Source organism: Stegodyphus dumicola, chromosome 9, assembly GCF_044657685.1.
Source record: "Stegodyphus dumicola isolate Sdum_Otavi_A_Nest chromosome 9, ASM4465768v1".
Lineage (NCBI taxonomy): Eukaryota > Metazoa > Arthropoda > Arachnida > Araneae > Eresidae > Stegodyphus > Stegodyphus dumicola.
Window position 1 is genome coordinate 130,315,561 of NC_140776.1, and position 12,381 is coordinate 130,327,941.

The 12,381-nt window shown below is 31.2% G+C and overlaps 1 protein-coding gene across 1 annotated transcript in view; it reads right to left on the reverse strand.

Annotated features, from left to right (window-relative positions):
- Positions 1 to 12,381, reverse strand: part of LOC118197044 (acyl-CoA-binding domain-containing protein 5-like) — a 112,591-nt gene that overhangs the window by 8,852 nt on the left and 91,358 nt on the right. The window contains exons 4-6 of the mRNA XM_035368513.2: positions 11,997 to 12,150; positions 9,123 to 9,200; positions 3,390 to 3,484 (exon numbers count right to left, since the gene is read on the reverse strand). Of these exons, the coding sequence (XP_035224404.1) occupies positions 3,390 to 3,484; positions 9,123 to 9,200; positions 11,997 to 12,150 (327 nt within the window). The remainder of the gene's footprint in view (positions 1 to 3,389; positions 3,485 to 9,122; positions 9,201 to 11,996; positions 12,151 to 12,381) is intronic.

Here is a 12,381-nt window from a genome sequence, read left to right on the forward strand (position 1 = left end):
TCTTTATTTCATAAATTACGGTTTCATATTTTTAATTTTATAATTTCTGCATGCCATCTTACCAGATTTAAACTGATGATCTATAGTGCGGAAAAATCAATAATCCGGAATCGCCGAAGTCCTGATGAGTCCGGATTAAAGACTTTTGATTGTACTTTGAATTGGCTACATGTCAACACTGAAGCCTGTCATTGTTTTTGTTAATAACACCCCCTTTTTTGGGGAATGAGGAGAAAAATTCTATTCATGACCATTTACACCGAGATGCTTATAACTTAATCTATTAGCATCAAAGCCTTTTCTTACGCTCATATTTTTAGTTATGCATGCATGGAAACATTTGATTTTTAACTTGCATATGGCCTCTAAATATGATTTTCAACTTTAAAATGAAATATCTCTGTCAATTTTCTCATTTTTCATAATTACAAAATTTTTCTATACATAAGTTATGGAACTATAGAAAACATAAAAAGTCAGATTTCTCAATTTATTTTTTTAAATTAAAAATTCCAAAACATGAATATTTGTATATAAAATTTCTATAATTAACAGTACACATCTGCAAACAACAGTTGTGGAAATAAAAGCCAAGTGAAGACTGGGGGAGAAGACTCGTACATATTATTTGGCATATACATAGTTTAACAAACCTGCTGTTCTTAGAAAGAAACTTCCAAGAAACTCTTAAGTTTTTTTAATATATTCTTCTTTTCTAAACACACACTAAACAGTTTTGATGATGTCACTGTTGTTGTTTTAGAATAAGTCGCATACCTATAGCTATTAGCTTTTTGGTACCTATTGCACTGTTTCTTGCGCAAGATTTTTTTATTTGATGTGAAGACTAAAATCTTTTTAGCTATATAAATATTTTTGAAATAAAACAAAAAAGGTGAAAAAAATAAAATTTGCTCACTTGTATTACAATAAATTAATTTACATGAAGAAAAAAAAAAAGTACAACCCAATTAGCCCAAAATTTTTCTAAATAACTAGATACCTACACTCCCTCTTAATCCATATAATTGATGTTTAAATTGTACACCATTTTGAGGTAAAATGATAATGATTTTTTATGATGACTCCTACAAAAATATTGTACATCATTTTGAGTAAATCATATGAAATTCTTTAACTAAGCTTTTATTTATAACAATAATGTTCAATTAAATTCTAATTCATTAAATCTTACATTAAAACATTAAATACATGATCAGAACTAACATACATAAAGAGAGTACAGAAAGGAATTCCACATAAATCAATGCTGCCTCATTATAAAAGAAATAGATTTTGCCCAGTATTTCTGCTATTGAAATTATTTTCAATTTTCCATTCACCATCAACTTAATGTTATTTTTCAACATGCAGTAAGAGAGTACAGAAAGGAATTTCACACAAATTAAAGCTGCTTCATTATAAATGACACAGATTTTGTCCAATATTTCTACAGACGTTACCCTAACAATTGAAATTACTTTCAATTCCACTTTCATGATCAACTTATGTTATTTTTCTACACGCTGTTAACTTAGCAGACTAAATTAAGATTTCAACGAGGAGAGTGAGAATTTCTGTTGATTTTATAGAACGCACATAGAAAACCTTAAAATTACACTAAGTTTTATTAATTTAATTAATTTTATTTGGGAATTTCTAGTACATTATATGAACAAAGGCAAAATTTATTCTAAAAATTTGCCATCAAGCATTTTTTAAATATTTTGTATGCCAATCTATGCTCCTTTTACTCCAAATTTATTCCATAAAACATTTTGTAAAAAAACTTCGTATGCCAAAAATATGGCGCAGAGCAATAGCGCTTCTCATGTTTTGTATCGAGAATGCGAAGACGCTGCTGTTGTTTAGTATACTTTATGCAATTATTGAGAGCAGTTGTAGTGATATCAGCAGCAGTTGCTTTATAGGAATTGGAAATTGTTTTCATTTTTTACCAAGTGTTATACCGATAATTACGAAATAACGCCACGTCAAGTTTTGATGCATTTGAAAGTGACTATGTTATGAGAAGTGATAATGAAGAGTATAGTAATGACCTTGAAAGTGATAGTGGAAGTGACATCATCATTCGTTCTAAGAGATTAAGAGTTATTAGTGATAGCAGTGATGAGGATGAAGTAACTGCAAGTACCTCCGATGACGATATTATTGATGAGTTTTTCCTGTGGATACAATTTTTCGAAAGAATCGAATACTTTTTCTGAAGTACCTGGACCAAAGCATGCCCCTCCTCCTGATGCAAAACCAATTGAATATTTCAATAATTTTTTTCAATTTTCAATAATTTTTCTTTCAAGTATACTAACCAACAGCAGCGTTTTCGCATTCTCAATACAAAACAAGAGAAGCGCTATCGCGCTGTACCGTATTTTTGGCATACGACAAGTGAAGCGCGGGCCGGACTCAAATAGTTAATATAGTGTACAAACAACTCAAAAAATTGCAACTTGGACAGCAAGTGAAACATCAAAGACTTTTTTCAGTTACATAACATGAAAATATTACTATGGAATATTAAAAATATATTTCTTGTTCACCTATTCAGTTATTATATTGTATATAAAATCTATTGCATGAAATAAAATATTTATATGTACTAAGTAATTAAAAAGAATGTGTTTTCTTCTCAAACAAATAACAACGGGGAATCATCAAACAAACAATTTCCTCAGAAATCCTCTTAGTGGTCTTTTGCTAATCTTAATAGCTAGTCACATTTTTTACTGTCCCCCCCCCATTTTTGCTCCCTAATAGATGACCAAGCTATAGCAATTTCTATTTGGCGTATCACTGTATTTTACTCCAGAAAACCACTTGGACAGTTGTGATTTACTAAAGAGTCATTTTTAGAAATTTGCTGAAGCATAACAATACTCTGCTGCAGTTCTCCTCAACAAAATTTCACACTCAATCTATGTCTAAATCTCACACTAAAAAAGTCCCTGGATATCATCAGCAGGAACACAAAACAAATCAGCATTTAGGTCAAACTGCTGAAAAAGCTCAAGTTGATACACTTAACAGACTGGTTATAGGAAATCTTAAGCTAACAAAGCACAGCCAACAAGGCATAAACAGTAATTACAAAATCTTCATAAGTGGTTATTTTTAGATACTCTTACATATGACAAATAGGAAATAGATGAAAACCCTAAATGTAATGGACACATATTATGATTATGTAATTTACATTATACAGATGATAACAATGACTGCTAATGATAAAAAGTGACAAGAAATTGAGAATTTATTTTTAATAAATTTAAATGTGATGTTCTCAATTTCAAATAAATTTATGAAACTTAGAATATTATGTTAAAATTGGGAAAAATTCCATTAGAAATATTTAAAAAAATACAGAATACCTCATTAACTCTTTCAAGAGTGTCAGAAAATTCTTCACTATCACTTTCATTACTTCCATTCATATTGTGACCGTTCACAGAAGATAAAATCATATCTAGAAATAAATCATTTAAACATAAAGTTAGTGCATTTTCATGCTGTTCCTGAAAACATCAATTTGTAAAACTACTTAATTCTAAGCCTACTTAAACATTGGTAGCATGTCATTCTCAGAAAATAATTTTCCATTATTGTTATATAATAATTTTAAAAAAAAGTAATTCAAAAGTTGTTTTTATAGGTGATGTGTAAAGTTGCATCACAAATATAACTAACACTTAAAATTAGTTATGCTTTGAATTTTTCATAATTTAAGGAATATTGCACTTATTGGTGGGGGTTACTGGGATATAATTAAGCAAACTTGTCCAACTCAAAAGACATTGTGGAGCATTTTGGAAATGCATTTTATTATTATTATTTATTATTTGGGCTGCACTGTATATAAATATATATAATTTTTAGGTAAAAATTTAAAATGGAATAAATTGTTATTATTCCTAAAATAACAATATCATAGTTAAACATTTATTATTTTATAATTATAACAATTATAATCAATAACATAATCAAATACTGTAATCAGTGTGATATACGATTCTCTCACTTAGTTTTTAAAAATCGATCTCAGTACTGGTGTTTGCACATCATAACTGATGTTGCAGGTTTTTGTCCATTACAGATGACCATGATTTATGTTTCATGAGTTTAATTAAAAAAAACATTCAGACATAAGTTGATCTGCCACAAGCCACGAAGTTTTACCTGGTGAACTGCATGTGGCCTGCAGGTTGGCAATCCCTTGTGTAAAGCTTATGAGCTATCTCCCTAATTAGAATGGAAACCTTCATGGAAGATTCTGTAACAGAAACTTGCTCATATTCCTATTACAGATTGGGAGTCACAAACCATGCAGACAACTCCTTTGCTTGGGATTCAAGATGAATTACATGAATTCAACAATCTTAACAACTCAGACACTGTGGGGCATTGTACTGATTGAAACAACAGTTATCTCAAGGTGTTATGGCTGGATGACATCTGCGTGTAATATGGATGATGGAGAAGTTCTCAACTGAATTCATTGATTTTTATTGCATGTTTAATGAAAAATGAGGCTATGTGCTATCATTAAGCAGCAGACTCTTTTCACTGGCTGCTGTAAGCAGTATTATTGTAGGTTCTGAATGCAAATATATTTGAGCACTTTAGGCATCAATGCTTACAGCTTGAACAGATTTGGCAAACTCATTATGATATACTCTTCTGCATCCCATCAAGTGCATAGTAAAGTTGCTTCCCATAAATATAATGGCTTTACTGTCTTCACTTTTTAAATGGGAAAATATAATCAGTTGCAATTTGTGCAACTGATTCAGAAATAGGTCATTATGGCATCTAAAACATATAAAGAATAAATGACAATGCTTTGCACTTTCACTCATTAGGTTATTTACCATTTATAAACTATCAAACACAAAACTGGGAATTTTATTTAATACAATTACAACACTCCCTTAAATGACCATAAGCTATATGTTATGTTAAATGTGAAATTTCTCACATGTATTTTTCAACAAAAATTGATACATTTTTATCAGCATTTGTAAAAATTCCTTCATTGCTCTTTCCTTTTTTTTTTCATTCTGATATCTCAGTTCATGCAAGAAGTCATTCATGTGCTTTGGGACTTTGAAAAAAGTGAATGAATGAAGCAGAGTAGCATGTTATCTAGATCCGTGTTTCTCAACTGCTGGTCCGTGGACTGCCCCCGGTCCATGAAATATCAAGCTATCTGTCCAAAATCTAAAGTGTCTTCGGTCGACAACCGATATTACAACAGCACCTACATTACAATAACAATAGTTTACTAGTTTAGAAAATAATATGATCGACACTAAAAAATATAACAAATTGGCAACTATGCACCTAATTGCCTTTCATAAATTGCAGTGCCATACACTTAGTACAGCAGTTAGTGTGCCCCTGTCTGCCTTGAGTATCACTGATTACTTGAACACTGAACATCTATCGTAGTGTTTAAGGCATCTTAGGTTTCGCTTTTTATCTTGCTTACATTCTTCTGCACGCTTGGACAACTGAAAACTATTTATCAGCATTTTGGGGTCTTAATTAGACACAGCAATTACCTAGTTAATTACTGCTAGACACCTATTTAAGAAAAATAAACTCTTTTAATAAATCAAAATATATACATAGCATTAGGATAACATAAATCTCAGCAATGAATACAGTGTGTACGTGCACTCGTAAAAACAGAAGGCAAAAGCTCTCTTTTTGCAGTCACGCAGAGAAGAGGTTCTTATTGCGCATGCATGAGGAGAACTTGAGGCTCTGAAGAAATGTGAGGGAAAGGTAGCCCCACAGTGCAAGTTTTTAATAACTTCTGACTTTAATACTGTGCTATAACTTCTATTTCTGTAACTTTAGGTAGATTAAAAATCAATAACCAGAATGAGTAAGAAGGAAACGAAAGGCACATTACTAAATTTCGTGCAAAGAAAGGATTCTCCAAAACCAGGTACGTCGCCTGCCCCTTTTAATACCGATGAAGGTGAATATAATCCACAATCTGCCAAAAAAAGAGAAAGGCTTTGTAAGGCACTATATCGTATACTATTTGAAATATGGTTCTGTCCTTTGGCCACAATCAGAAGAAAATTGTCTAAAACCTGAATGTTTTGTTTGTAGAGATGTTCTTTTCAACAAAAAAATGAAATCTTCGAAGCTTTCGTGGCATTTACAAATGAATCACCCATCACCCACAACTTGAAAGCAAACCCCTGGACTTTTTCCAGAGAAAAGGCTTAGAGATGAATATTCAAAAAGATGCTTTTAAAAATGTTTCTCGGTTGATAAATCATTTTTAAAAGCATTGTATTTAGTTGCTCCGCATATTGCCAAATCTAAGAAACCATACTCGGTTGCAGAAGAACTTGTCAAACCTTGTTTGATAGAGGTGCGTTGTGAAGTGTTGGGCCAATCTGCTGCAGATAAAATGAAAACTCTGCCTCTATCAATGATACGATACTATTGGAAGAAGAATATGTGAGTTATCATATCATACGACATAGAAAGTCAAAGATATTCGTAAATCAAAATGGTTTGATGACCAAATAGATGAGAAAATTGACGTCTCAAATAACGCCATATTATTATGTTATGTTCATTGGAGACTATGCAATCAATGAATGATATTAGAGAATTGATGTTCTGTATCAAACTACCATTCCAAACAACCAGTGACAACCAGTGCTGAAATACTTAAGGCAGTTAACAATTAAATTGAAAGTAACTCCACTGACTGGAAAAAATGCATCGGTTTGTGTACTGATGGCGCTGCTGCTATGACTGGAAGACATACAGGTATTGTGAAGAGAATAACAAACGTAGCTTCAGAAGAATTAGTAGTCACTCGCTGCATTATTCATCGTGAACATTTAGCCGCAAAGAAATTGTTCCCACAACTGAATGACATTCTTCTGGAATTGGAAAAAATTATGAATTTTATCAGAAGTAACGTCCTTAATTCTAGATTGTTTACAACTTTATGTCAGGAAATGGAATCGGATCATGTACAATCATTGTTGCACGCCGAAATATGCTTGCTATCCAAGGGAAAAGTCCTTAACAGGTAGTATGAGTTGAGAAATGAGGTACAATTGTTTTTAAATCAGAAGGGATCATTATGAGCAGACATTTTCAGAACTACGAATGGGTAGCCTTGCTTTCATATCAGATGCATTTTCACTGATAAATGAACTAAATTTAAGCCTTCAAGGTAAAAATAATACCGTTTTCAACTTTTACAATAAGATTGATGCTTTCAAGAAGAAATTGAAACTCTGGTACAAAAGTGCGGAAGAAAACACTATTGATATGTTTGCTTCTTTCAATCTTATTACAGTCGAGTAAGCAGAACTTATTGAACTATCATCAGATATAAGACTTAAATTACAATTCAATTCAGTAAATATATATCAGTTCTGGATAAAACTGCAACAGAATACCCCAATCTTCATGCAAAGGCGGTGAAGATTTTATTGCCTTTTTCCTGAACTTATTTGTGTGAAGTTACATTTTCGGCTATGACTGTTATTAAGACAAACATCGAAATAAACTTGCTGTTGGGCCTGCTTTACGCATTGCTGTAACTGGTTTAATGCTTAGGATTGACACTTTAGTCAGTATAACAGAGACCAACAGCAATCTCATTGATTTTAGTTTTAATTTCCTTTAATTTGGTAAATTATTTTTTGCTTATTTTGTATCACCCTACACTGTTTACATATAAATTCCTTGTTGTTTTTGTTAATATATTAATTAGAAAAATAAATATATCATTCATATTGGAATTTTCTTGGGAGTTTTATTCTCGACGCAATATTTTAAGTAAGTTGAATGTAAATTATAACAAATAAGATGCTTTAAAAATTATTTTTGTCTTCATGATTTATTTATGTGAAAACATTGAGCCAATGGATCGAATTATTAAACTTACCGGTCTGTGAGAATGTACCGAAATATTTTAATGGTCTTTGGAGTAAATCCAATTGAGAAACACTGATCTAGATCACACCTTACGGGACTCTGATTGCATATAAAATACATATTTAAAACCCGCAACATTGCAACTCATGCTACCTGTTATGCCATTAGTAAGCTAAATAATGAAAACCAATAAAATGACTTAATTAAACAAATTACACAAAACTCTAAATTTTCAAATTCTGGGTCACTAATGACTGTGCAGATCTAATATTCTAACTAAACACTAATATTCTGAAATTAATTTAACAACATAATATTGAAGGTTGAAATATATTTTGGATAAACATAGTTTATAAAATAAAATAAGTTGATAAATTTTCAAATTTCTAAAAAACTTATTCTCATATATCTACAATATTCACTTATTCTCATACATTTACAGTTAAGAGGTCTAAGCCAAAATTCTTTAATTAGTTGTGTTGTTAAATATTTTACTAATTACCTAGCCATGTACTAAGATTAATAAGTTGTCAAATCAACCCATCATTCTCAGCTGCACAAGTGCAAATGAGGATGAGGGGCTCAGTAAAACCATCGAAACTAGTTCTGTGAAAATGTGAAAACATAATGCTGATTTTTGTTGTTTGACTTCTGGATTAATGCTTGTTCGGCGTGTTATTTTTTCTTAATTAATTATCTATCTTTATTATGTGCATTCTAACCTACAGCTGATTAAAACTAAAGTTTCTCACTTGACAGTAAAAATATTTTGACATAATATTCTTAACAGAGTAACTTATATACTTAACAAAAATATAATTCCTTATGCTAACAAAAAAACCGATCACCAAATATTTTACACTGTGTTTTACATTATCAATGGCATTGTATGTTTACTTGCTGTTTAATTCACTCTACGGTTAAATTAACTTTAATTTAATTGCTGTTTAATTCACTGAAAACCAATATCAAATTACAAGAATCCTTCCTTTTTGAGAATCATGATAAAATTAATTTCATGCTATTTATTTATAATACAATGTAAAAAAGAATTTTTTGGTCATATTCATATACTAGCAAATGTGTGCTAAAATACAATACTGGTAGCAAAAATGACAGCTAAAACTTTTATGATTATAATCAAGGAAAAAGCATTTCAAATGTATACAGATATCACAAACCTTCAGATGAATCATCATCATATTCTTTTTTGAAGCCTTTTAACGGTTTTCCGCTATTCAATGACCTCTCTGCAATTTCTATAAACAACAAACATGCTAGATTTTGAAATATTTTATAAAATGCATTATAAAATTACTATTTTCATTATTAGATTTAAAATGTTCAAAGAACAGTCAAGGAATGAATATCTAGCACTTATTCATTTTGATATGCAGATACATAGCAATTTCTTCTCTTAAATACTTAGATAATTATCAGTTCATTATAATTTGCAGATCATCTACAAAGGTGATTAAAGATAAATTACCATAATTAAAAATTTAATATGTGAATAAAGCAACACAACAATACATAACCCTTTTTTTGATATAATTTAACGATCACAAAAATTGTGCCCGATATTTATACTCTGAAAGATTAAGGGGAAGAGCAGAGCTTTATTTTAATCTTATTCGTATCATTTAATGTTGCTTCTTTTTTCTAAATGTATTTATTATTAGTAAATAATACTTTCAAATTTCAGAAAATTTTCTTTAGCAAAATCCTGGAACTAATTCTAGCAGTATGATGACATACCATCATGAAATTTAATGCATATATGTTTTGCTTATGTATGCTGTTAAAATATAAAATACCTGAATTTATTTAAAAATATCATTAAACAGATTTTTCTTTCATTTAGCTGAAAAAAAATTAATCCAGACTGGGCAGATTCTAATCTCAATCTTTAGTGGAGAAAACAACTCCTATTATAGTTAAAATAGTAATGCTTTGGGGATTAAAGTTGTATGTAATTGGCAAATTTTTTGTTTTCAAGTGGCACCATAATTACCGTAATTTCGCACGTATAGTCCGCAGACACGATTTTATATAAAAAAAATTTCAAAAATCGTCAGATAGTCCGCACCACCGGATAGTCCGCGGACTATACGTCCGAAATCACGTTTTTTTAATACTGCAATATCCCCATGCTTTTTAAACACATCCTTTTGTTTACGCCAATTTCTCACTGCTTTCTTGTTCACTTCAAAATAACGGGGTAAAATCCTAGTATACGATGCAGCCTTGGCGCGACTTTGAAAATTATCGCCAACACAAAAATGATCCAAAGAACGTCTATATATATAGTATACACACATAGTATATGTATATACACACATAATATATATACTATATACTATGTTTAACTATATATTTTCTTTGAATGACCCGTTAACTACTCATCGTATATGTCCCGTTTTCACTGCTCATCATAAAGTCGCCAAAAGTAGCCAAATCCCGTGTGCACCGAATACTAGGATTAAACCAATAACGGCCCGCTTCTCTATTTCCATCTTTGTCAACTACCTTGAGTTTAACTCAGCAGTAAAACTCCGGCGATGTTTCATCAACGTTATCGAAGATGAAAGACAAAATACGAAAACAAAATACTGTGCAACGTGCTATACTCGTGATAAGTGGTAATGAAATGTGACCTTCGACCCCACTCACTAGGTGTTGCCAAACCACGCTATAAGTAAACGAATCACGCTTTTTTTTTTTTTTTTTTTCCCGTACTCCAGGTACTTGCTACTATGGCTCCTAAAAACCGAGTTGACGCAGCAATTACTTTTTCCCCTCTCGGCAGTTGCGCTAAAGCAGTGCGAAGGATACTGGGATACAACACTCTGGTTGCGCTAAGTGAGTGCTCATACAAGACTTTCTTTGGCTCATATCTCGGCATCGCTTGATGCGCCAGCCTGGATTTTAGGAGCTCTACTTGCTACTACTCATTCGTTCTGCACTATGCTCTATGGTTTACTATCGATACGATACATACGAATGTTTTCTTGGAATCTCGCGCTTTTTTTATATTTGATCATCGGCAGTTCACGACAGCGTGTTTTTTAAATTTCAACGATTTTAACCGTGAACAACCAGCGTATTATCCGCACTGGTGGATAGTCCGCAGCTTCAAAAATTCGCATTTTAAACACAGATAGTCCGCGGATTATACGCGCGAAATTACGGTAATTTATCTTTTAACACAGCCAATGTGCACTATGCAGATAGACTGGAATTTTCTTAAATCACACCTGGAAAAGTCAGGTAATTTCATTTTCCTGTTTGAGTGGCAACCCTGGTGTTTTAGGTTTTTCAGCATTTTACAAGTTTTAATGAAGATATTTTCAGTTTTATGTATTTTTGCCCTGCCACAAGGTGATAATCGAGTTGATTAAATGAGAAATGTAAATCTAATCAAATTCCAGGAAATAATAATGAATTGCAGCAAAAAATGTGTATAATTTACTAGGCTGTAAGGAAGTTGTAGTGTCCACATCACCTTTTTTATTAATAATAATTAAAATGTGTTTCAGTCGCTTTTATATAATGTCACATAATTCACCTAAATGGACAAAAGTGATTTCTTGAACTAAAAAAAAAAATAAAATTTTAGATCATCTTGCAACTGGATAAAGTGCTACATCTGCAGAAAAGCATTTAAATATTCATGAAGCTACTGTAAGAGCTATTAAAAATGAAGTTGCAATTAGGAAGTATGTTCTGGAACAAAAGTAAGAATTAATTTGTCATCAACAGATAATTTTCCACAGTTTGCATTGAATAGCATATGGGAATAATAGAGCCACAGAATGAGTTAGTTTACACTTGCACTAAATAAACATTTATATATGCATCATTCCAAAGTGTAAATTAATTAATGTGCAGATGGATATTTAAGCATTTTAAAAAATTAATAAATGTACACACACACTCATAAAACACAAAGATGAAAATAAATGCAAAATTGTCAAACATAAAATACACTAAAATCCTAGATGAGATTTTATAAACAGTATATAAAAGAATAATCAAATAAAAAGAATTTATACCCTCAGGGCTCTTCTTCAATATGTTGTTATTTTTTCCATTCATTAGATTGTGCTGTTCTTGTATTTCTTTGGGAACAAAATCAATGTAAGGCCCAATTAAATGCATGTAGTCCGATAAACAACTCAGATCATCTAACTCAGTCTCCTTTATAATCTGAAAGTTTTTTTAGTTAGTTTAATTTATATACAGTTCTAAATGATATAAATATTTGCATACAGGATAGAATGAAACTTAATGCATTTATTTTACTTAAATTTCTAAAAATTGAATTGCTGCGTTGGACATAATATTGGGCTGATTCTGCTTAAATCCAATAAACAAGATTAAAAGAGGAGGCAACAAACCTGAAGACAAAATACTTCCTACAGATATGGGTTGTAACTT